Raw genomic sequence first — 24319 nt, 5'->3', positions numbered from 1 at the left:
GTTGTTTGACGTTTATTAGCTGAGTTAGGAAAGATACGAAAAATCTGATACTGTCAAAGTCATAGCCGCCCCTTATCTAAGTAATTGTTGATCGCACCGTATATGTAATGTTGCGTATCTAGAGTGCGTGAATGGAATTATTTTTCTGAAAAAATCACAAATATTGCACGCAGGTTCAGATCCAAATGTATGTTTCAGGGACCACAGTTTTTTGTTTATTGCCTAGCTGGCATTGTATTGTTACTGTGGAGGTTTACAAGAAATCATGCCAAAAATTGAAAACTTTTATTTCTCTTATTTTTTGTCAGCAAAGAAAAAGAAACAGTATTATTGTTTAGCAAATTTGTACAGTAGTAAATTGACACATTTTATTTTATATTTGTCATATGTACAATACAAAATTCCAAAAATATACATTTTTACACCTTAAAAATATGATTTTGTTGTTCGGGGGCATCACAACACATGAAAAGGTAACGAAGATATCGTAAATTTAGACATAATATGGAATCTTTTCAATTTTTGCATTATTCTTTCGATGTGAATCATAGTCTGCGTTTCTTTAACTCCATCGCAGTAAAAACTACGTTTCGCAAAAATGACAAGTAGTGCTCCTTTTCCCGAGTCATCCAAAAATGTTTTGATTTGAGGAAAACCTTTATCCGCTAAAACTAAATCTCCCGGTTCCAGCAAAAACAAGAAATTGCTGCTTGTTTTAATTTGGGCGGTAGTTCTACCTCCGTAAACTTCAGACACGAACGATATTTGCCCATGGGGTGTACGACCGACCAATATTTTTACTCGAAACCTCTTTTTTAACGAGAATACAAATAACTCGCTGGGAGATGTCTGCAGGTTTCTCAACCGGTATTTTCAGTACAATCAATAATAACGCGACAATTTTCGTTGGAATCACGAAATTCTTGTGTCCTGAACAGTTTCTCTTGGTGGACATTGGACAAAGTTTCTGCATGTTTGGGTAATTTCTTCAAGTATTGAGCGAAAAATTCTCGAAACTATTGTTCGATGAATAATAAATAAAACTCCTAATGCAGAAATTTAGCTGTTAAATTCAATTTATTAAAGAATACACAACCACATTATAGTTATAAACCAGAAAATTGTTTGGAAAATGACAATTTAGTAAGTTATTATGCAACAAGTGCAAAAAGTGAATGATTATTGCACGCGACGTGAAAATTGTCGCCAAGTGCAATAACACTTTTTGCACGTGTTGCATACAACATTTTTTCTACGATCGAACAAAAAAACGAGAATACATTTACCGGGTGTATAGGTAACTGGGCGCTTCATACACATGTTGCACTATCATTACGAGTATGTTTCTTCGTATAGCAGCAGAATGCTATGATTATGATTATGAATGTCAAAATCGTTAATAATCTGTCACTTTATGGCACCCGTGTCTTAATGTTGTGCCATAAAGTTGTCTTGACAACGAAAAATTATTTATAAGAAATTAATTGACACTTAAAATATGTATGTACTATGGCTGGCCAAAAAAAAACTCGTACGCAGATAACAAATCAACAGATCCAAAAATTAAAAATTTGAGTTGTGTAAACATCGCTTTTTTAGTAAAGGTTATGTATGCATAGGTGTGATTTTTTTGTTTAGCCAATAAAACGGTACGTTTATAAACACCATTCTGTTTTTGAATTTCAGTTAAACTCATTTTTTCGCATTGACTTTAACACTAACAATAACGTTTGACTTTGTATTTTGGCTGTACGAGTTTTTTTTTTTTTTGACCAGCGGGCAAAAAATTTTGGACGTCACTTTCTTGACATTCAAGTAAAGTGTAAATAAACCTTTAAGAGTCGTAACCCCACTTTCGATTCTTGTCATTTTGACAATCAATTTAAACTGTTTGAAGCTCAGATATTCCAAAAATCCGACATGAATAAACAAAATTAGAGCAATCGTAAAGTCCTCGTCGAAAAATAGTCAATTTTGACTTAAATTGTAAATCATTTTTTGTAATACCTAGTTGTTAAAGGTGGCTTTCCGGATTGTTTGTCACCATGTAAACAACCTCATAACGGCCGGAGTCCGTTAAGGGTGTCCGTTATAAGCGGGAGCGGCCGTTATGAACGACTAAATAACTATAGCAACGTAGAACTAAACTTTATTTTTCAACTTTTTTACAATTGGTACAATAATTAATGTTTAATGTTATGGGACACACATTGAATTAATCGAAATCCGTATGCCACTAGCAGCTGTAGACGAGATCGAAGATTATGCTTCAGAATTTTAACACCAACACGATTTTGCAGGGAATAACGATGACCTCACTTGCTCTGCGGCCATCCGGGCATCGGGAATATCTTGATCGCGGTTTTTTATTGATTTCAGTCGTTTATTTTCAACGGAAAGTTAAGTGTTGAACAAATCTGACAAACAGCAGCAAATGTAGATAAGATCGAAGATGATGCTTCACAATTTTAAGACTAACACAAGCGCAATTTTGCAGGCAATAACGATACCTCACTTCCGGACATCGGGCATATCTTGATTGCGATTTTTTATTGATTTCATTCATTTATTTTCAACGGAAAGTTAAGCGTTGAACAAATCTGACAAACAACATTGAAACAATTTTTTTTCACAAACAACGGTTGACATGACGACGTCCTCCGCACACTTATTAATCATTCGGTTTTTTCGATGGCGTCGAAAAAAATGTATTTCAAAAAGATAATTGTGAACGAATCGTAGAGATATTACAAAAACTATTGTACAATATACGTCCGTTAGGGCCTTTACAGCCTCGCCAGTATTATTCGACTCGCTCTGCGAGCTCGTCTCACAAAATCTCTGGCTCGGCAGTAAAGGCTATCCTAACGGACTTCTACTGTAAAATACTATGGAAATAGGAGAGAAAATCGTCTTATAACTACCATAAATAATTCCATAAATAAATAGGGGCTGTTACTTTACCTGATGTTTGCTCTTCCTTGAGTCGGCACTGCACAACAAAGGGGCAATAAAGTTAGAGGGTATTATGGTAGTTATAAGACGGTTTGCTGTCCTATTGTAAAATGATTTACAATTTAAGTCAAAATTGACTATTTCTAGACGAGGACTTTACATATAGTAGCGGCCAAAAGTACAGAAACATTTGAAAAACAAGTATTATTGCTTTTTCTGCGTTTTATTTAAAATCAAACTAGGAAAAAAACATTGTAGTAAAGGACCTGAAAGATACAGTCAAAGAAGTTATTACGAAAAAAAAGTAGTTTAAGAAATATGTACTACAAACACAACTCAAGCTTTTATTCGTAAATTTATAGAAAAAGGCAACTCTCAACAATCTAACAACAATTTAAAAATTTATAAAATAGCTATTTATGTAACCAGTTAGGAAATGCGTTATTTTGTGTAACGAGTGGAATATTTGCGGGACGAGCGCAGCGAGATCCCGCAAAATCACACGAGTTACACAAAATTGCATTTCCTAAAGTGTTACATACAAATTTTTTTCTAATTTTGAAAAAAAAAAGTTTCTTCAAACGTTAAACGAAGTAATGAATTTCATTAATAATAAATTATTATTGTGTTAAAATATCAAGTAGGTAAGTAGGCACGGTTATTTTGCTTAAAAACAAAAAATATGACAGTGTCAAATTGATGATACAATAAATTTTTCCTAACCAGTTAGGAAAGATTTTACTTTTCGTAACCAGTTACGAAAAGTGTGACGTTTCCCAACGTCAATTAATTTTGAAAAGTGTCACTTTATATGTCAAAATTAGAAAAAGCAATTTTCACACATTTGACAGACATACAAAATGTCAGTACCTAATACGTTTCCTTGGAAACGATTAATTAATTTTATCCCCATTTACAGTAGCCCTCAATACGTGTACGCTTTTTTTTTTAATAGAAGTGTACCTCATAGGTGTACCTACCTACTCCGGCAAAACTGCCGTGCCACCGGGTCGTGGATGGAAACTTATAATATGTAAATCAAACATAAAAAAAGTCCTTAAGAATAAAATTGTATCAAAAATGTCAACCCAATATGATCATACGGTTGGCTTTAAAAAAAACGGGAACTGTCAGAAGAAGTTCTGTCAGATTTTATTATTAAATTTTTATAGTTTGAAACGGCCTTTTCGAATTTAGGTTAAAAAACTGCACTTATGTGTCAGAAATGTCAGTTATGCAAATACAGTACAAATACTGTCATACAGACACAAACTGACATAAAGTGACAAATTAAATTTCCAATTCACATTAGGTCAAATTTCATTCCCCGTTTTTTTTGAAGCCAACTGTACCGTTGTCCGGCAGTTGTGAGCCAACAGCATTGAATTCGCAAATTCAAAATTAACTTATGTAAGTGAATCTTACGTTGTGGTTATGTGCACTAATGTAAAGCTGCGGCACACATTTTCGATAGGTACTTTTGTTTTTCACATATATTTTTTGAAACATGGAATATGTACTATAGCGGACAATAAATTTAGGCCGGCCTGTCATTGCCTTGACATCAAAATGTGAAGCTGGCATTATGTTCAACTAACGGAACTAACCCCATTTTCGATTTTTGTCATTCTTGTCATCGTGACAGCGATAATTAAAATTAAAATTGTCAAAAGAAGCGTGCACCAGTCAGAAGTGCTACTACAAATCAGTTATGCTAGTGCGTCATGATCTGTAAGTTATGAAAACGGCGAACGAAACGCCAACCAGCTTGAAAACCTTCAGTTTGACAAACTGACACATCAGTCATAATGACAATAAATGGTCGCTTGCATTGACTTTTTTGAAATGTCAGAAATTTGCCGGCCTAAATTTATTGTGCGCCATAGTACAGTGGCGGTCATTAATTTGGAAACACCGCCCTAATCTAGTTTACTGGATATTTCTAATATTTGATAGTGTAAGCGTTATGTCATGAACCCATGTCATCGCTGAACGCATTCAACAGAAAATTCAAATGTCAATAACATTGTCAAAGTGACAAACAATTTACAATAGAAAAAATCTTGGTGTATGTTGGTGTACAGTTGGTTGCAAAAAAAAAACGGGAAATGAAAATTTTTCTAATGTAAATTTGGTTTTGGCCATTTATCAATTAATTGTCTACTTGACAACACTTATCAAATAATTTTTTAAAATGTCATTGAATTTTGACGTTAATTCTAACCAATCTCTCTTAAGAAGGTTTCACACTATGGACTAATTCTAAAAATGTGTCAATTTTATTCTGACAGTTCCCGGTTTTTTTTTTGCACCAACTGTAGGTATATTGAAAATGTTTCTTCTAACATTTTTTTTTTTTTAATTTGGTGGCATAATCACAAACTACAACAAATCCATTTAACATCATTTTAATTTTTATGTATATGTACAGACCTTGTGACATTTTACATTTTATCTGCATTTTGTCTAGTAAACACTACAGCAGAGTAGATTACATTTCGATGATATTACCAATACGCAATTGTGACATCTGAACTAAATATGTATTTAAGCATATTTTTTAAATTGGTATTTGATTTTAGATTTGGGAAGACATTTATGGTCACAAGTAACCCACTGCATAGCTTCAGCAATAGTAGGTATGTTTGAATAACACGTGATGTTATAAATTTCATTTTATCACCAATTTATATTCACAATTGAAACGGGTTCACGTTGAACGTGACAAAATTTTCTTGTGCATCCAAATTTTGTTTTAAAACTGTATTTCTCATACTGAAACCACCGAACACGAGTCTGCATTTTTTGGATATTGTATGGACCGTTCTTTTTGGTCCGTTTATTGAGCGTTGAATGTTTACCGACTTCATGATTGTACGGTGCGATCAATTAAAAAATAAATCGAGTCGGCGTGTTACCTATGGCAACCCATGCTATAGCATAGGCTCCAAAGCAAACTCGATTTATATTTTAAAGGATCGCTCGGTACAAGATAATATGCTGACTTTTTCATGTTGCCAAGAACTACATTATATGTACATAGTTCTTTCGTTTCAAGAACTACATTATATGTACATAGTTCTTTCGTTTCGCCTGCTGAGAGATGAATTTTCTTATGTAGTTCTATGATGTCGTTCCGTTTCGTTTTAAATTTGCACTTATCACACCTATGCCATTTAACAGCATCTGTTGACAAATAAATTTTCTTATGTTACCTTAAGGAGTCCTTTCGTTTCGCCTTAAATTCACATTTATCACAGCTATACCACTGAACAGCATCTGCTGACAGATGATGTTTTTCATGTTGTTTTAGGTAGCCGTTTCGTTTTAAATTTGCTTTTATCACGATTATACCACTTGTTGGCATCTGCTGAGAGATGAAGTGCCTTATGTCGTTTAAGGGAGTCACTCCACTTCGTTTTAAATTCGCATTTATCACAATTATACCACTGGATGGCATCTGCTGATAAATGAGTTGCCTTATGTCGTTTAAGGCGGCTGTTATAGTTCGTTTTGTATTCGCATTTATCACAGCTATTCCACTGAACAGCATCTGCTGACAAATGATGTTTCTTATGTTGTCTTAGGTAGCGGCTGCGTTTCGTTTGAAATTCGCACTTATCACACTTATACCACTGGATGGCATCTGCTGAGAGATGAATTGCTTTATGTTCCTTAATGTAGCTCTTATAGTTCGTTTGGTATTCGCATTTATCACAGCTATACCACTGAACAGTATCTGCTGACAGATGATTTTTCTTATGCTGTTTTAGGTAGCTGTTCCATTTCGTTTTAAATTCGCATTTATCACACTTATACCACTGGATGGCATCTGCTGACAGATGAATTGCCTTTTCTTGTTTAAGACAGCTGTTATTTTTCGTTTTGAATTCGCGTTTATCACAGCTATACCACTGAACAGCATCTGCTGACAGATGATGTATCTTATGTTGTTTTAGGTAGCAGTTTCGTTTCGTTTTAAATTTGCATTTATCACAATAATACCACTTTTTGGCATCTACTGAGAGATGAATTACCTTATGTCGTTTTAGGGAGTCATTCCATTTCGTTTTAAATTCACATTTCTCACAATTATACCACTGGATGGCATCTGCTGAGAAATGAGTTGTCTTATGTCGTTTAAGGAGGCTGTTATAGTTCGTTTTGTATTCGCATTTATCACAATTATACCACTTGATGGCAACTGCGGAGTGTTGAAGTTTCTTATGATATTGCATATTAGAATACCTGTTAGATGTAAACTGACATTCATTACAATGAAACCGGTGTTCAGCTTTGAGAGTGGCGTGTTTATAGTTTATGTGTTTCTTTAGATAATTTTTGTTTTTTCCTTTGTACTTGCAATGAAAACAACGAAATCTTTCCTTCTCGTGAAGTGAGTGATTTGCTATCTGGTGTCTTTCCAAAACTGTTGCCTCCTTTGTCTTAAAGGAACAACGCTCGCATCGGTGCCACCCTTCATTATTGCAAGACACTGTACATACATTGTCACATTCTTGTTCTGTACCAAAACATAAACTTCCCAAGTGTTTGGTCCACAGTAAAACCGAATATGTTTCAAACGAGCACTTTTGACAAATGTAGCTTTTCACTACAGTGTCATTTCTTAATTGATCTTGCACACAATCAGTGTCCTTTCTGTGGTACTTCCTAAGATGTTGCTTTAAAATTACCCCAAGATCGGTTTCAAAATTGCAGTCCTTGCAGTGGTACTTTTCCAAATTGTTTCTTTCGCATCTGCATGATTCGAGTTGCAACCGGTGAATCTTTCTGTAGCCACATTTCGAGATACTCTCGCTGTATTCCAAATTTGGCATTTTGATCTGATAATCTGAAAAAATTCATTTCATGTCAATACAAAAAATTACTCAAAATAATTGCAAAATATACAAGTCTTGTCTTATGTACTTGTAAATTGCTTGCTCAAACTATTGTACTATCGGGCGATCAAATTAATTTGTAATTGAGTCATTCATGAATCCGAAATCGTATGTCCTTACTTGAACTCCACGCTCCAATAAACCTTCTTTATCTATGCAATAAATACAACTACAAAGTGATGCGTGAAACAGAGGTTAAGTTTTGACAGTTCATATTTCAGGGGTGCGTTCAGAAATGTGCTGTGGGAATAGGTAATGGTACACCCAAGGATTATGACACAGAATAGAATCAATTGATTCTATTCTGTGATTATGACGTCATTGCCGAGATGTGCCGCGGCAACATCACATTTGTGAACGGTTTGTTGCAATTTTCTGGTACTGGTAGGAGTGGGAGTTGTTCTATTCTATGGTTTGTGGTTATGTACAATTGTACATTCGTATAAAATAAAATGTGGACATTGCAGACTTTATTTTAAATTTAGCATCTGAAAGCGAAGGAGAAAGTAGTAATGATGATGAAGAAATAATAGCAACATTAGCAACTGTCATTGTGAGAAAAAAAACCACAAAAAAACTATCGATGATGTCATAACTCGGAAACAAATGACTGCTTGAAATTTTATTTTGTATTAAAATATGTATTTTTATAAACTAAAATTGACCTGTCCAAAGATTTTTTTGAAAAAAATTTTGTTTCATTTTTAATGAATTTATTCCATACTTTTGCCGTTCACTGTATAAGCCTTTTAAAACAAATATAAACTGAAGAAAATTACGTAAATCAAATAAACTTTTTAAAACAAATACATATTACATTATTTTACTCCGTTCAACCTATATTATTTTATTAAATTAGAAAATATAGGTAAAGGTAAAAAAAATCACCAAATTGGCAATACATAGTCGCATAGTCCTTAGCCAGCCCCAGCTTATTATTGAGGCGCCAAAATGACGGTGAATTGACAGTTTATTATTACTATTGCGCATGTGCGGCAATTCTTCCCACACTCATGGAGCATGGTAACTTGGGAACACCGTCAGGCAATCACCCAAACAGTGTTCTGTGCCCAAACAATTCTGAACGCATGACAGATGACCATGGGTGCGATTCTCGAAAGCACTCGTAAACTTGCGAATAGAATACAATGCGTGTAAGAATTTGCGCATCGCAACTATCTTCGTTATTCTCGAATTGCATCTCATTCGAATCGTAACTGACTGCACTAGGTGCACCTGGGTAAGATTTCTGAACGCACCCCAGGTGGTTAAAGTTACTCTCGTGTTAAAAATAAATAAATTACTCCCTAGAATTCCAACTTTTAGGGAAATAACGTTTTTCATGTTGTGTGTAATCGAAATAAATATGCCGCCAATAACAAAAATTGATTGTGAAACGAAAAAACATCTATCACTTAGCGAGAAATTAGTCATTTGCAACTGTTACAATTAATTTGCTACCTTACATTTTTGGGATATCTTTTGTTTGTCACCAGAAACTACATAGCCTCCAACCTGACCAAATTTTTGGCAACCTAGTAACGAATATCCCTAAAGCCTAGGACCTAGGGAGTAATTTATTTTTGGCACGAGAGTATCTACGGGGTGATCAAGAAGGACTGTTTAAGTTGGTAACACTGGATCGTATTTTAAATCGTATAACAGGAGTAACTTCCGGTTGTTGGTCGCTTTTCGTTGTTAATGCTATACCTATCAGATAATTGTCATAAACCAACAAAACATATCCAGTTGCAGTGTTAAAAAGAACCGAATTAAAAAAAAATCTTAATTGTACTGCCAACTTAAACAGTCCATCTTGATCACCCAGTACATAATTATACAATAAATAAAAATGAAATGCTGTTCGTTAGTAAGCACGCAACACTTGAGAACGGCTGGACCGATTTGGCTATTTTTTTTTAATGTTCGTAATAGTCCGAATGAGATTTATAGGAAAATTGGAAAAGTTGGCCGGAAAATTGGAAAATTAGGGAAAAAAATGAAAGTGCTTTTTTCTATGGGATTTTTGTGATGGATGGATATGCGTAATTTTGTTTTGTTTTGTTCGTTATGGTCTTGGAAAAGTTTTCAGGAAAAAAAATTCGTGACAATTACAAAGGAAAGTCGGAAAATTCGGACAAACTCCAAAAATTATAATTTTTGTATGCACTCCGATAGGAACGGAATATTTGATTGATCTTGTTAAAGAAATTTTATTGTCGAAAGTACACACCGTTTATGCGACAAAAGTAAAGCAACACTTTGGATTTTCGTAAAAAAAAGTCTTTTTCTATTTTGCACCTATAACACAGTCAGTATAACACTCAAACAGGTTTCGAAAAGGAGGTCTTTTCGTTTTCGATACCCGTTTCAGGAACATTTACTTACATTTTTAATGTTGGCAGTGACTCATGGTGAGTTGTTCCGCTGTACTTCACAACACTTTAAATTCAAAACTTACAATTGTTCGTCTATTTACCAACGTCCAAATATAATTTTCCTATTTAGCATTGTTTTGAACTTTTTTTAAATTTAAGGGGCAAAATAGAAAAAATATTGTATTATAGGTACTCTTTTTATAAGCCATTTTGTCGCAATTAATGCTTTATAGCACTCGTCGCTGCGCTCCTCGTGCTCTAAAAAACGCGTGCAACAAAATAGTGTCTTATAACAAATTACTATTATTTGGTTGCGTCGGGACGTTGTTAAGCCCATTATTACTCGTGAATACCTCTGTATAGTTGAAAGTGCACGTAAACAGCACAAATACTCCGCATATCTATAAATACCCACTCCCACAGGCATGTTTTCGGAGAGTTTCATCATCTTTACAAATAATTAAGGCAATACGGCAACATCTTGCACAATTCTTTGAATCCATTATGATTTCAATTTTTTTCGCCCCACAAGGGAGGCCTGACAAATATTTCACTAATTAACCTGTCGATATCCATCTCGAACAAACAAACTTGATAAAAGCAAAGAAAATAGGTAAATCAATTATCGCCGCTCGGGCACCAAACATGTCTCAACGCGTCGCTCCAACATAAACGCCTCAATACACAAATCAATGACCTGCTTCGCTAGTATCCCTGCTGTTATCGCTTATCACAGTTCCAACATAAACATACCCTACGACGACCAAACGTCCAAATAAATGTTCATTGCTTATTGCTTTATACATATACCACAAATTAATTTTCAAATCGCAAAATAGGAAAAAAGGAAAGGAAAAACAAACAGATGATTGGAGACAAAATGTAGGAAATGAGGAATTCCACAACAGGTTTAAAAAAACTGTACAACTTTATAATTAATTTTACTGCAAAAATGTAAAAATTATTTAGTATAACGGAAGCTCCAGTGCAATAATTTTTTTGTGAACTGGGCTAATTGAAAGATGATTGAGGAAAGTATAAAATTCTCTGGCCGTTTTAATTCCAAATGTTTGGATAAAAAAATGTCGAAATACATTTCTAGCTATTTCCGCTAAGAGTGGTATTTGCGGAAGATTTTTTACTTTTTCAGGACAAACTGTACAACACAATTCCTGCAGGCCGGGATGAGTAAAATAATTTAACAATTTTTCTACATCTTTCAAAGAGTATTTTGTGTAATTTTTAAGAAACTCTTCCAGATTTACAGTAGGTTGGTAATATAAACTGGCTACCAAATTTTTCTCCATTTGATAGGGGGCAATGTCTAGATCCATGTGAAACAACAGCCTGAACAACTCACAATAACCATAATGTTGATAAACTAGTTCTAAATCGAGTTCACTTATTCTTAATCCATTTGATAGTAGAAAACAGTATCGCTCTAAAATGTAGGAGTGACTATTAACATCCATCAGTTTCTCAAAAATATGGGCACTGTTAAAATTTTGAATAAAGCTGACAGTATCATTGTTCAAGTCGCTTTCTAACAACACATTTAAATTCTTAAGAGAAAGTGTTTTATCCCACATGCATGTGAATCCACATTCTGTGTGAGTTGCTAACAAAACTTGACGAATAAGACTGCCAAATTTTTTTATAATTATATTAAAATGTTCAATATCTGTGGAACATATAATACGACGACAAACACAAGCGTCGAATGAGTCTTCAAATACTGAAAAAGTGTCCATCATGTCATCACACACAAATGACTCAACTTGGGCTAATTTTAGTAAGACTTCCAAGTGGATCTTTCTATTAGAACAGTCATCGAATGTGTATAAGTAGAGAAGAGTCTTGATTAAGGAACCTCTTTCGTCCAACACAGCCAGCTCAAACATACTATACCCATATTGATCAACAAAAAATGGATCAGCACCATGTATCAGTAAAGCACTGATTAGTTCAATTTGATCATGATGACACCATGCTAATGACACATCTAATGGTGAACAGCCTTCTGAATCTAGTGCATTCACATCGACACCTTTTTCAATTAATAATATTGCAACCTTCATAAATCTCCTCTGAAGAGCACAATGTAAAAGCGTATCACCTTCTGATGAAATACCCTGAACATTAGCACCTTTTTTAATCAATTCAAGTGCAAAGTGATCACCCATCCAAATATCATTATTGACAAAACCAGTTAAAGAAAGTGTTAAAGCTGTTTCACCATATTTATTAACAAATTCCAATGGATAGTCATCCAAAGACATGAGATAATCAAAAATCTCTTCACTAAAATTAGAGAATGGATCATTATTTATATTACATCCTTATATGTGTAAAAATTTACTTTTCTTGCATAATTGCAATTTGCATGAGGTTATAACCATAGTGATCTTTAACGTTATACCATCTTGGAGAATCTAGAAGTTCCTTAAAGACGTCGACTGTATTTTGAACGAGTGCAGCGATCAGACGAGATCTTTTTTTTATCTAAAAAACAAATGAAAATTAGGTTACCTTGGAGGAATGGGAATTATAATTACCAATGGTGGTCCGTCACCTTCCTCATAAAATTCGAGAGAATACGTTTCGTACTCATATGAATCCTCCGAAGACGACATCCCAACTAATTTAATGCCATTCAGATTGTACATGAAATTCGAACATTCAAAAATATTTACTTTCTCAAGGCACTTAAAAATTGGTCGCAGGGGTACCAATCTACATGCAACATGCGTGACGTTGTGTTTTCTCCAAGTACCAACATAACTCTAATTTTACCATTATTAGAAATAAAAAATACTAAAATTAGTACGGGGTGATCAAGAAATTTACACAAGAAGGACTGTTTAAGTTGGTTATGCTGAATTTTATTTTTAAATGGTACAACTGTAGTAACTTCCGGTTGTTGACGGCTTCACACTCACAGCCGTATCAGTGACAAGTCAAATTTGACATTTCAAATTAAATTAAACATTCTGGTGAATCGTTCGAGAGAAGAGTTAATTTATGTTTAGAGCAAAATGGGGAGCACTTCGAGAATTTCTTTTAGTTAATTTTTAGATTATTATTCCGAATTCCAACTTTGATTTCTTTTTGCTGTTAATTTTTACTCTCATAACCTACCATTTTGTGCTACGTCAGATATCTGTCAAATAAACCCACAAAACATATCCGGTTGCAGTGTTCTAAATAGCCGAATAAAAAAAATGTTCTTAATTGTATTGCCAACTTAAACAGTCCTTCTTGATCACTCGGTATATTAAATAAATAGAGTTGGCTCCATCCTGATTCCTAGGGGGGTTTTTCGATGATAATTGGCTGCACTTTTATTGTCAAAATTATCATTATCTGCGATTGAATAAAATTGCTCATTAACAAAATGTTTCTAGAGTGAAAATAAAATATAAATATTATGTTATAGTATTGCAGTTATAACTTTTTATCTGCTCCGCCCACTAAAATTGACCAATCAGTACAACTTTTCATCACATTTGCCACGTAAAAAAGTTAAGGTTAGAATTTTGCTGTCAAGTCCACAATTATTCTTTTAGGTTCTAAAAAATAAAATGTCATTAAGACAATTCGAATGTCAGAAATGTTTACAGTGTAAATCAGTTCGTCTTAACAACCTATTTGATTGGTAACTAAGAAAATGAAATGGGCGGGGCAGATAAAATGTTACGTTGTCCTTAGTAAAGGGCCTTCAAATAAATTTATATTTAGAGCAACCTATGGAAATTCAATTGTTTGCAACATTTTTCCAGCGTAGAAAATGGCACAAGAAACGTCTGACATAATAACGAAATAAAATTAGGTTAGAAAATATTTTTAATTTTTGTAGTGCATTCTCCCTATTCCCCCTCCACGGAATATGACAATATGAAATTGGGAAAAAACTTACTATGTATAATTGATTTCATATAAATGTTCATCAAGTGAGCTGTGCATTTGTAAAAGCACCTTTAATTTAGTTACATTACAAAAGTCACATTTATGTCCAATAAATCTTTACTTGGTAAAAATACAAAGACAAAAACAAGTAAGAATTACTTTAATTTAATCAGTAAAAAGACGTAACTTTGCTTTTGAAATCAGCAATGTTAAAATGGACAAAAACTGAAAAATTAGTCAAATCGGGTTCGCGCAGAGCAAGCAAAGTCAAAGTCACTAGCTTTAGCTTTACTACCAACAGAAAATCAGATTTTCATGGCTTGCTTAGATGCACATTTATATGAAATTGAGTATAACCTGTGTAACTCCGGACAATAATTGGTAACCTACAAAAATTACTTTACACTGTTAACAGAATTAGAATGTCGTCTACGCCTACTCTAAATATATATTTATTTGAAGGCCCGATATAACTATTTAAATTTGCTTGAAATACCTTCACAAATGTTGTGAAAACCAGGTTGCCAACACAAATCTAACTCTCAAACACTCCCCTAGGAACCACGATCGAGCCTACTTTCTCTTATATACCACTCTAAAAAATACGGATCTCGGCAGCATTTATTACTCTCGTGTCAAAAATAAATTAATTACTCCCTAGAATTCGAACTTTTAGGGAAATAACGTTTTTCATGTTGTGTGTAACTAATGAACTAGAATTTTGAAAAGTAATTTTGAATGTTTAAGGTTGGTTACTATGAATTGAGAGATTAAGTCCAACTAAATATGCCGCCAGAAACCAAAATGGATTGTGAAACGAAAAAACATCCATCACTTAGCGAAAAATACAGCCATATGCAACTGTTACAAGGAATTCGCTGCCCTACGGTTACGATATCTTTTGTTTGTCACCAGAAATCACACAAATTTATGGCAATCTATTTAGTAACGAATATCCCTAAATCATAGGGAGTAATTTATTTTTGACAAAATTATAAGCATTTACGATCTTTTTGGGACCGAGTTGGCTATGACCAAGGAGTAGGATATGACCATCTAGTGTTTTCGTTGGCAGTACCTCTGTGATAACTAAATTCCCTAAACGAAATTGACACTTTTTGTGTTAGGAGTTAGGTTAGGTTGTTTTCAGTTTAAGGTTATATTTTCTGAATAGGTCATTGTTGCCAGATCTCTTAAATCTGGTCTGTCCTTTTTAAATTGGAAGTAGCATCGTTTAATGGAAATTTTTTGTTGTACTCGTAACAAAATTATTTTGGCAATTTTGACTTTTCCTTTGACGGAAATTAAAATTATTTTTACACACTTAATTGTCTTAGGAATATTAAAATAATAAATCTGGCAATGCGGTGGCAACAAAATGTCGAACAGACACTGAGATAAAAAAAAGTTGCATCCGTTGCGTCACTGAATCAGTTAGTCCAACATAAAAAAAAAATCATAGCCAATGCGGTCCCAAAAAGATCCTAGAGCCTAATATTGGTATTTATTTGTTTTTAATAAAATTAGTAATTAATTATATCGGATGTTTTTTTAAATTTCACCTCATTTCAAAAAAGACAATAATGATCAACTACAACCCAAAAACTGTCAGTACCGACTCTGACTCTTATCGATTATACGTGAAGAAATCTCTTTCGAAGTGGTCATGGATATTTACAACATCGAAGATCCTGTCGGTATTATCTTATCGATGGGAGGCCAACTGCCCAATAATATTGCGATAAACTTACATAGCCAGCAGGCACGAATTTTAGGTACTTTTCCAGATAGATTCAAATTTTCGAGGATGTTGGACAGGATAGGGATAATGCAACCGGGCTGGAAAGAAGAAGAGTTCTGCGAAGAATTGGGATACCCTTGTTTGGTATGTGCTCAGTGACGTCACAATGAACGTGATTCCACCAATCCACTAATCAAGAGGCCTGCCTCTGTTCCGTATAATGATACTGTGTAAGAAAAACCAAACAATAGTTTATATTCTGTTTTTTCTGAAAGGCATTATTCCATTTTTCAGATTAAAGTGTTGTGGTAATGAAGTAACTTCGATAAAAATAATCAATAAATTTTTTCTTCAAACGTCCGTAAATTATGACATTATCCTGCTGCATTGATAATGCTAAAGTGTCACTTCATTGTCATGGCATCTAACGAGCTGACGAGCGGCAGATAAAGTTATTATCTCCGCTGAGAGCGGCAGATAAAGTTATTTATCGACTACCATAGCGAAAATACAATTTTGGCGTACTGATTCAAGGAGAGAAAGTGTCACTTTGTCTGTCTAGGCAGGTAAAGTACTTTACCTGACTCTGACTAGGCCTACTTACAAATATTTTGAAGCGTACATAATAAATAATTAATCGTACGTGGAAGAGTCGGTTTTGAATAAAACAAAAATTGCAAAAACAATTCTTGGCGGTATTCACCAACAGCCAGCACAGTCAGAAACGTTCGCCGATATAGAAATTTTACAAAAATCTGAAATGGAGAAAAATCCAAATACTTGTTTAATTGGCGAAGATGTGGAAAAGAAAAGTAGTCATATTAACAACATAGTAACAAACACTTCCAAACCTTTTTCAATAGCTGCTCCTTCAACGTCTGGTATCAATTTTAATAATCCATCTGGTTGTACATTCACATTTAATATATATAATAAATAATAATGTTCTAATATTGAAATAGTTATTTACTTTCTAAAATATAAATCTACAGTTGAAGTAAGCAAATAGATTGACTTCCGTAAGTAGCAGTGAGGTGGTAGTCGATAAAATCTTGTATGCAACACAGCAGTAAAGTGTCTTTATCGAACTTGTTTGCTTGCTCGACTCGGCTTCGCCTCGTCTCACAATCTGCAAACTCGTTCGATAAAGTGTCACTTTACTGCCTTGTTACATAAATAGCTATTATCTCCGCTGAGGGCGTCCGTGAAGTTATTATCTCCGCTGATGAGCGGCAGTAAAGTAAACTAGCTAAATCATTTGAAATTCCTACCTGGTTTCTTAACATGTCTTAAATAATTTGTTATGAAGGTTTGAAGAAAAAATAGTATATGTTATTCGGAGCAAAAATGGTTTTATGTGCTTTGGCTGGTTTGTCTGCCTCACTGCGTTCGGCAGCCAATCTACCAGCCGCAGCACATAAAACTTCATTTTTGCTCCTCATAACATAATATACTATTACCGTAACCCGAAGAAAATTTTCAATTTTCAATCTGCGAGAAGTTCTCAATAGAGTGCAATAATCTGGAAGAGCCCCCCTCCAGGCCAGACAAAAGACCGGCGGCACCGGTGCTGTTTAATTCAGAAGAGTTGCAAGACTACCCCAGTTCGGCAGTAGAAAAAATCAATCGCAACAATACTATTTGTACAAATATCAATTTATATAATGTAAGAAAAACCAAACAATAGTTTAGGATATTTTGTTTTTTCTGAAAAGCATTATTTCATTTTTCAGATTAAAGTGTTGTGGCATTGAAGCAACTTCGATAAAAATAATCAATAAATTTTATCGCAACCCGAAGAAAATTTTCAACCTGCCAGAAGTTCTCAACAGAATGCAAGAGGCCTGCGCCTGTTCCGTATAATGATAATATGTAAGAAAAATCTCAGTGGTTATAATACAGCAGGTGATGGATCATGGTGTTTATATTGTCAGGAATCTGCTAATTTTGTTGTAGTGCAGAAATAGATGACTGTTTTCTTGATAAAATAATGTTCTATTGCATCTTGAATAAAATCTTTCCAATTTTCTAACCATTTACTCTTCCCAAAATTGTTTATTTCTTATAGTGACTTCGCAATTATAATCTTCAAAAGTATAAATAAAAAAATCGCAACATTCCCAATTTGTTATTTCCAAGAGACCTTGAATTTGGTGAAATACATTATTATACAATGCGCCGCAAAATTAACGCAAAATTCGAAATGGCAGGCATTCAGTAGATCCCCGACGTGCTATCCAACGACCTGGAAAGGTGTTATTCAGAAACAGGCGAACATCAACTCCATAATATGGTGGAACGCCGTCTTGCTGAAGCCAAACATTGCGGTTTGGCATTCCCTGTTGATCTTCGTCCGGAAATAATGTACAGTGTCAGGTACAATGTGATCACGCAATAGATTTAGGAATCTATCTGCTGTTAAATTTTCATGTAGAGAGTATGTACCTATCATGTGGTGCCCAGTAATACCAACCCAGACATTAAGTTTTTGTGGATACTGTGTATGGTGTTCCATCATCCAATGAGGATGTTCACTGGACTAATAGCGACAGTTGTGTCTGTTTACAAACTCATTTAGACAAAACGTGACTTCACCAGAAAATAAAATGTGCTTTAGACAATTTGGATTATTATATAATATCACCTAACTGGCTGCAAAATTCGTTACGTAATTTTTGTGATATATTAGGTTATTATTAAGCTGCAGGGGGTCTTCAGTTTTAACCACGGTAGAGAATAATATATTATTCTCTACCGTGGTTTGAACATTTAATGTTTTATTTGAATGCATAAAATATTATGAGCATTTTCTCTAAAATTTTGTTATTAAAGCATAAGAAAAAAATATCAAGTCATTTGAAAAAAAAGGAGGAATAATAATTACCAAAAAAATTACTTGATTGCCATTAAAAAAAAAAAAACGTTTCCATGGAAATGCGTTTACACACAAAAACAACGAGTAGGCTAAGAAATGGAGGACAATTAGTACATAAATAATTATGTATTTTCATATGAGTAGCGTTGTCAGATCACTTTTCAGGTATGCGGCCGAAATTTGAAGCACAAGGCGTCAGCAAGTGGTGCAAAACAGGCCGAATACCTGAAAACTGACAGCGCACGAATATTAAATAACATTTTTCGTGTTCGTTTAGGCAAAGTCTTAAAAAACATTAATTTATTGCACATTTTGAGGTTGTCAGTCGAGATCGGAGTGAGAAGATCAACATCAACATCATCCTACTCTTCTGGTTTCCCTCAGCATTATCCAACCTCAACGGTTGGCTCCTTCTTCCCCAAACCTCGCAAATGTTTTTATAATTTTAAGAAAAGTGATCTAGTCACTATTTATACTACTCTAAATTTTAAATCCTGGGACGAGTTATATAATACGTCTGATGTTGACCATGCCTGTGACGTGTTTTATCGGGACTTAAAATATGTGATCGACTCTTTTGTTCCCATGGCTCCGGCTAATTCTAATGTTTTTCCTAAATGGTACTCTACAGAATTAATCTCAATCATCAATTAGAAAATTTTACTTATAATTTAATGAGACTTATATCAGTTACTAGAAACAGCTTACATTGTAAATCAATATGAATCATATATGTACAAATAGTGTGATCTTAAGCTGTAGGCGATCGGACTTACCGTAACCAAGTGCAGGCTAGGCCTGCCTTACTGAAACTCGGACGCGCACATTGTTATAATATGATGAAAAACAAATAGTTCGAAATTTAAATAAACCATGTCCTGATCTGGTAAATTTACTTTATAATGAAAAGAGACGGTGCACGCGCATGTTTTCAACTTCGTGGTATCAAAAGTGTCAATGGATTTCTGGAAGCATAAACAAGAATAGATTGTATTGTTGGTATTATTTATTATTTTGCGAAAACACACGGAGTCCCTGGAATTCAACCGGTTATAATAATTTGAAACAATTAGAATTAGCAATGTCAATCCAGAAACACGAAATTTCGAAAGAACACATACACGCGGCCTTAAAATTCAAACTTTTTGGGAAACAACAGAGCATTGCAGCTGCGTTAGATTCGGGACATCGGGTAAGCATTTTGAGACATAACGAAAAAATGAAAGAGAATCGGGATATTTTAAACGTCATTAAATCAGGGCAATTTTAAAGAGCTCGCGAAACTTTTAAGTACGTATGATGAAAAATTTTAAACTTTTTTAAACGAATATTCTGTATTTAGCGGTTTATCAAAAAACATTCAGAATGAGTTAATTGAAAGCATCACGAAAGTGATAATAAAAACCATAGAATCAGAAGTAGATAAATCTGTTTGTTTCTCGTGGCAAAAGGTCGAAAGGCAGATGATCTTTTTAACTTATTGACAACGACTTTTAGTAGATTCAATCTTCTACAAAAATTGGTAGGTCAAACGTATGACGGAGCTTCAGTGGCTTCAGTAATGGCAAGAGAGCAGTCAAAAATTCGTTCAATAGCTCCCCAAGCAAAGTTCACACATTGTTATGCCCACAGAGTAAATTCAATATTACAGGACGCTTCAGGTAAAATCAAAGAGTGACGAATATTTTTTTGCTAATGTTGCCGGATTTTCAAGTTTTTTTTCAAAATCAACGAAAAGGACCAAATTATTAGATGATGACTTAGGGTTAATTGTGTAAAATGACAAAAAAAGTGCATATGTATAATGGTATACATTAATCCTTATGCAGGGCCTAAGTGCCTACCCAGATTTTTTTAGTACGAGCCGCCACTGCCACATATCACCTCCATTTAGCGCATTTAAAAATACTGATTGCTTAAAGCTTCTTTTTACCACCTTTACGGGTAGTAAGCTTGAACATTGCTGTTTAATTTGTTCTCCGTATTATGATACACATATTGCTGCTCTAGAAAAAATCCAAAGAAAATTTTGTACAAGGTTATCCACATACTGAGGCTACTCGCAGAATTTGACATGTGTTCGTTAAAGGTTCGGCGTGATTACTTAATTGTTTTGTTCTTATACAGGGTGATCCAAACTTTTTTTAAAATGCTCTAGCAACTTTATTTATTTCCACCTTCTAAGTAAATGACACTTTATAGGTATTTGTGGTAACCACGACCTGCTGTATTATAACCGACCTGTTCAAAAGTGTAATTTGAGTGATCCCCGCAGAGCGCTAGTGTACGGGCGCTTTTTGGGGATATTATTCATCTTAAGTTTTTGTCACCGAGAGTTTTTCTCATTGAAATGACATTCGAAATTAAAATCAAAAACACAAAAATACAATTGTGTTCAGTATTCTTTTAGAAAGAAAATATGAACTTACTGTACTCAATCTTAACTCTAAAATCGTGTCTAGACATATTTTTCCGTTAGGGTCGTGTTACCAACAAAAACAAAAGTCTTGTCAACGTTGTTTTTCACCGGAAGGGAGATTTTTGTCGGCGGAAGACGCATTTTCTGACCATGACTAGATTTTTTCGCGATATTCGGCACACTATTGGTCAATATCAACTGTTTTCATAACATGAGGGAATTTGTCTAATTGAAATTTTACAAGGGTTAGCGTTGAGGAACTACCCATAGTATGCAGAAAGCTACTGCAATGGTTACTTGTGTATCAAAGCCAAAAAGTGGGTCTCTTCCGTCCGAGTCTGAGCTTTCTGACCGAGGCGCAGCCGAGTTAGACTAAATCAACGGTCGCCAACCCGCGGCACGCGTGCCACTATTGGCACGCGGTCATAATCTCATCATAATACTTACGCGAAGTAAGAACTTTTTTCCTGTTATTCGATTCAGATGACTTAGTAGGGCAGGGGTACATTTATGCATTATCTTTCAGAGAATGAAAAAGAAATGAAAGAGGGCACGTCAAATATTTTTAGTCAAATAAAGTGGCACTCGAGAACAAAAAGGTTGGCCACACTTGGACTAAATCATACTATACGTAGAATGTCAGAATTTTATTATCATATTTCATGATTACTTTATTTTATAAATACAAGTATACATATACATTTTCTCTTTAATCGGAACTCATGAAAAAAGAAATCATCTAGATAAGAAAAACGTGGAATTGATAACAGTTGTTAACATGATCAAAAAATAACAAATATCCACAGATGAAGCTGAAGACTTTCCGGCTGTAATATAATTTTCTATATCGCAATGGTTCTTTCCTCTCAAGATCTTAAAAAAACCCCCCAAATCACCCCAATCTCTTCCCCAAGAATTGGCCACCAACCAATACGGAGTATCATTTTCTGTACCCCACCCCACAATTTTTACTGCATGGTTTCCCACTTTCGGTCCGGTGACGTACTGATAAACCCCTAAAATAGACAAGAATAATACCTAATCGTACAATATATAATATATTTTTTCCTGGTACGCGGTTGCGCGCGCCATTTACAAAATCCTGCAACGAAATGCAACCTCCCTATTGGTTAGTGGAATAGAGTAACTAATAGGAAGGTCGCATTTCGTTGCAGGATTTTGTAAATGGCGCGCGCAACTGCCTACCAGGAAAAAATAGACTATATCAACAAATGTACCTTTCTTGTAAAGATAAAAGTCTTCGTACACTTCATAACCTGCAATTACTGGTCCGTTAAGCATAATTTCCATCTGGATCTGCTCCACAATTGCAGGTACTCCATAAACACTAACACCGAATTTTTTGTCATCCTTATAACTTGTTTTGTAGCCAGCTTGGCAGTTTTTTACGCAAGTAGGAATTCTGCTGTTAATGTGTGCCTCTTTAGAGTAGGGCTTGCAACCCTAAAATTTGACATTGACTTGACAACACCACATAATAGTATATTAAAGAACGAGTTTTATAACGGTTGATTTGGCGCCCGAGTCCCAAGTGTAGAAAACGAGCCATAGGGGAGTTTTCTATGGGACGAGTGTGCCAATGCCCTTATAAAACGAGTTTTTTTATCTTATTTTTCTAGAATTTGGACCATTGCTTTAATTTTTAAATTAAAAAATTAAATTTTCAAATTCTAGGAAATTTTGTATTAATTGGTAATTCAAGGCAACGGATGCAACTACATCTGCAACAGATGTTAAAAAGTAGAGTTTGAACATTAATATTGGAAGTTTTTTGGTGTAAATGACAATAATACATTGAAATATTGATAAAATTTTCTTAGAGATCTATTAAACCACGAGTGCTTTAATATATAGCCATAAACGACTCCAAATTGAATACAATAATAGACCTATTAGAGACGCGAATTCTAAAAAAGAATATTAGAAAACTCACCAAACCGGAGTTGTAATCTCCCCCAGAAACCACTCCATTATTTATCCAATACTTGAAAGCTGAATTGATGTACCCTCCCTCACACTGATTTCTGCAGCTAGTACAACACTCCAGTAAGTCTTCAGGAGAGAAAACAAATTTTTTGGTTGCCTTGGACGAAATGCACAACCTGTCCGACATGACTTCGGTTGAAGCAAACGCCTAATAAAATTCAACACTGCAGACAAATCTCCACGATACACTTCGATCCTTACCCAACAAGAGCCACATGCACCCTGGTCCATGATGTTTTCAATAATGTCACGGCATTCAGGCCACGCTTCTCGCGCGTCAAACTCGGCGAGGATTTGGTTTCTGGGTATGACGTGAGTGTTTTCTGCGATAATGAAGTTGGGGTCGGGGTCGATCCCGAGAAATCCGTTGAGGTAATGCAGGTGTTCTGTGGGTATCGAGTCGGGGAAATTCTCACCGGCTACCCAAGTTGATGAGACGTTGTTGATCCTGTTTATGAAAGAGCGACGAGATGAGGCAAGAGTTGCGGGGGTGTCGAGTAGAGTTAGGCAAAGCAACGTAGAAACAATGATATAATTCATTTTGAAGCAAGTAACGGTTTGTGAATCTAAAGTGAATAATTGGAGGTGATATATTGCAGCTTTTATGTATTGTAGGCTGGAGTTGTAAAACTTAGTATCTTAGATAAGTTATCTATTTTTATGCTGCAGTAGTAACACGCCCTTCCGATTGTAATAAATAATAATTAATAAAATGTGGTTGGTCACGGAAGAATCGTGGAAACGATATAAATACATACATATGTACATTTTGCAAACAAATTATAGTTCATGTAGAAATCATCTTACGTTATCTAAATATCTTCTCAAAAACGTTTAAAAAGTAAATTCTTAATTTAAATTAATAACAAGGGGTATGTATTAAGTATTTTGTAGTGAACTGTTATAGTCATTTACGGTGTAAGTAGGATATAGGCATTATTAACGCTCGTGTTGTGAAAAATTGCCCACGAGGCCGTAGGCTCAGTTGGGGTAATCACATAGTGCGTTAATAATGTAATATCCCAGGAATATCGTACAAAGTTTTATCTCTTATCGCTAAAATTAAAATAGCCTCATTTGATAGAATAATATAGTCAAGGTGACGCAATACGTAGTGGTCCATACTCGCGTCTTAGT

General features: G+C 34.6%; 2 protein-coding genes and 1 long non-coding RNA gene across 4 annotated transcripts; all 3 read right to left on the bottom strand.

Annotated features, from left to right (window-relative positions):
* Positions 1 to 5347: 5347 nt before the first annotated feature.
* Positions 5348 to 8196, bottom strand: LOC138137786 (zinc finger protein 85-like). Of its 2 annotated transcripts, none has more exons than XM_069057337.1 (2): positions 7977 to 8196; positions 5348 to 7807 (listed from the first exon to the last, which is right to left on the bottom strand). In XM_069057337.1, the coding sequence occupies exon 2, from the start codon at positions 7791 to 7793 to the stop codon at positions 6255 to 6257; it is 1539 nt and encodes a 512-aa protein (XP_068913438.1). In that variant the 5' UTR covers positions 7794 to 7807; positions 7977 to 8196; the 3' UTR covers positions 5348 to 6254. The 2 variants fall into 2 exon arrangements, with proteins under 2 accessions (XP_068913438.1, XP_068913439.1); XM_069057338.1 differs by having other exon boundaries at positions 7867 to 8020.
* Positions 8197 to 11159: 2963 nt separating this feature from the next.
* Positions 11160 to 12986, bottom strand: LOC138137790 (uncharacterized). The gene is made up of 3 exons (XR_011161881.1): positions 12790 to 12986; positions 12594 to 12736; positions 11160 to 12535 (listed from the first exon to the last, which is right to left on the bottom strand). It is a non-coding gene; the product is annotated as an uncharacterized lncRNA (long non-coding RNA).
* An 8821-nt stretch (positions 12987 to 21807) lies between these two features.
* LOC138137789 (gut-specific cysteine proteinase-like) lies at positions 21808 to 23783 on the bottom strand. The gene is made up of 4 exons (XM_069057343.1): positions 23384 to 23783; positions 23130 to 23330; positions 22414 to 22639; positions 21808 to 22191 (listed from the first exon to the last, which is right to left on the bottom strand). The coding sequence occupies exons 1-4, from the start codon at positions 23720 to 23722 to the stop codon at positions 21911 to 21913; spliced, it is 1047 nt and encodes a 348-aa protein (XP_068913444.1). The 5' UTR covers positions 23723 to 23783; the 3' UTR covers positions 21808 to 21910.
* Positions 23784 to 24319: the final 536 nt, after the last annotated feature.

Source organism: Tenebrio molitor, chromosome 9 (assembly GCF_963966145.1).
Source record: "Tenebrio molitor chromosome 9, icTenMoli1.1, whole genome shotgun sequence".
NCBI lineage: Eukaryota > Metazoa > Arthropoda > Insecta > Coleoptera > Tenebrionidae > Tenebrio > Tenebrio molitor.
The sequence above is the reverse complement of the archived record's forward strand: the minus strand, read 5'-3'. Positions and strand labels throughout refer to the sequence as shown.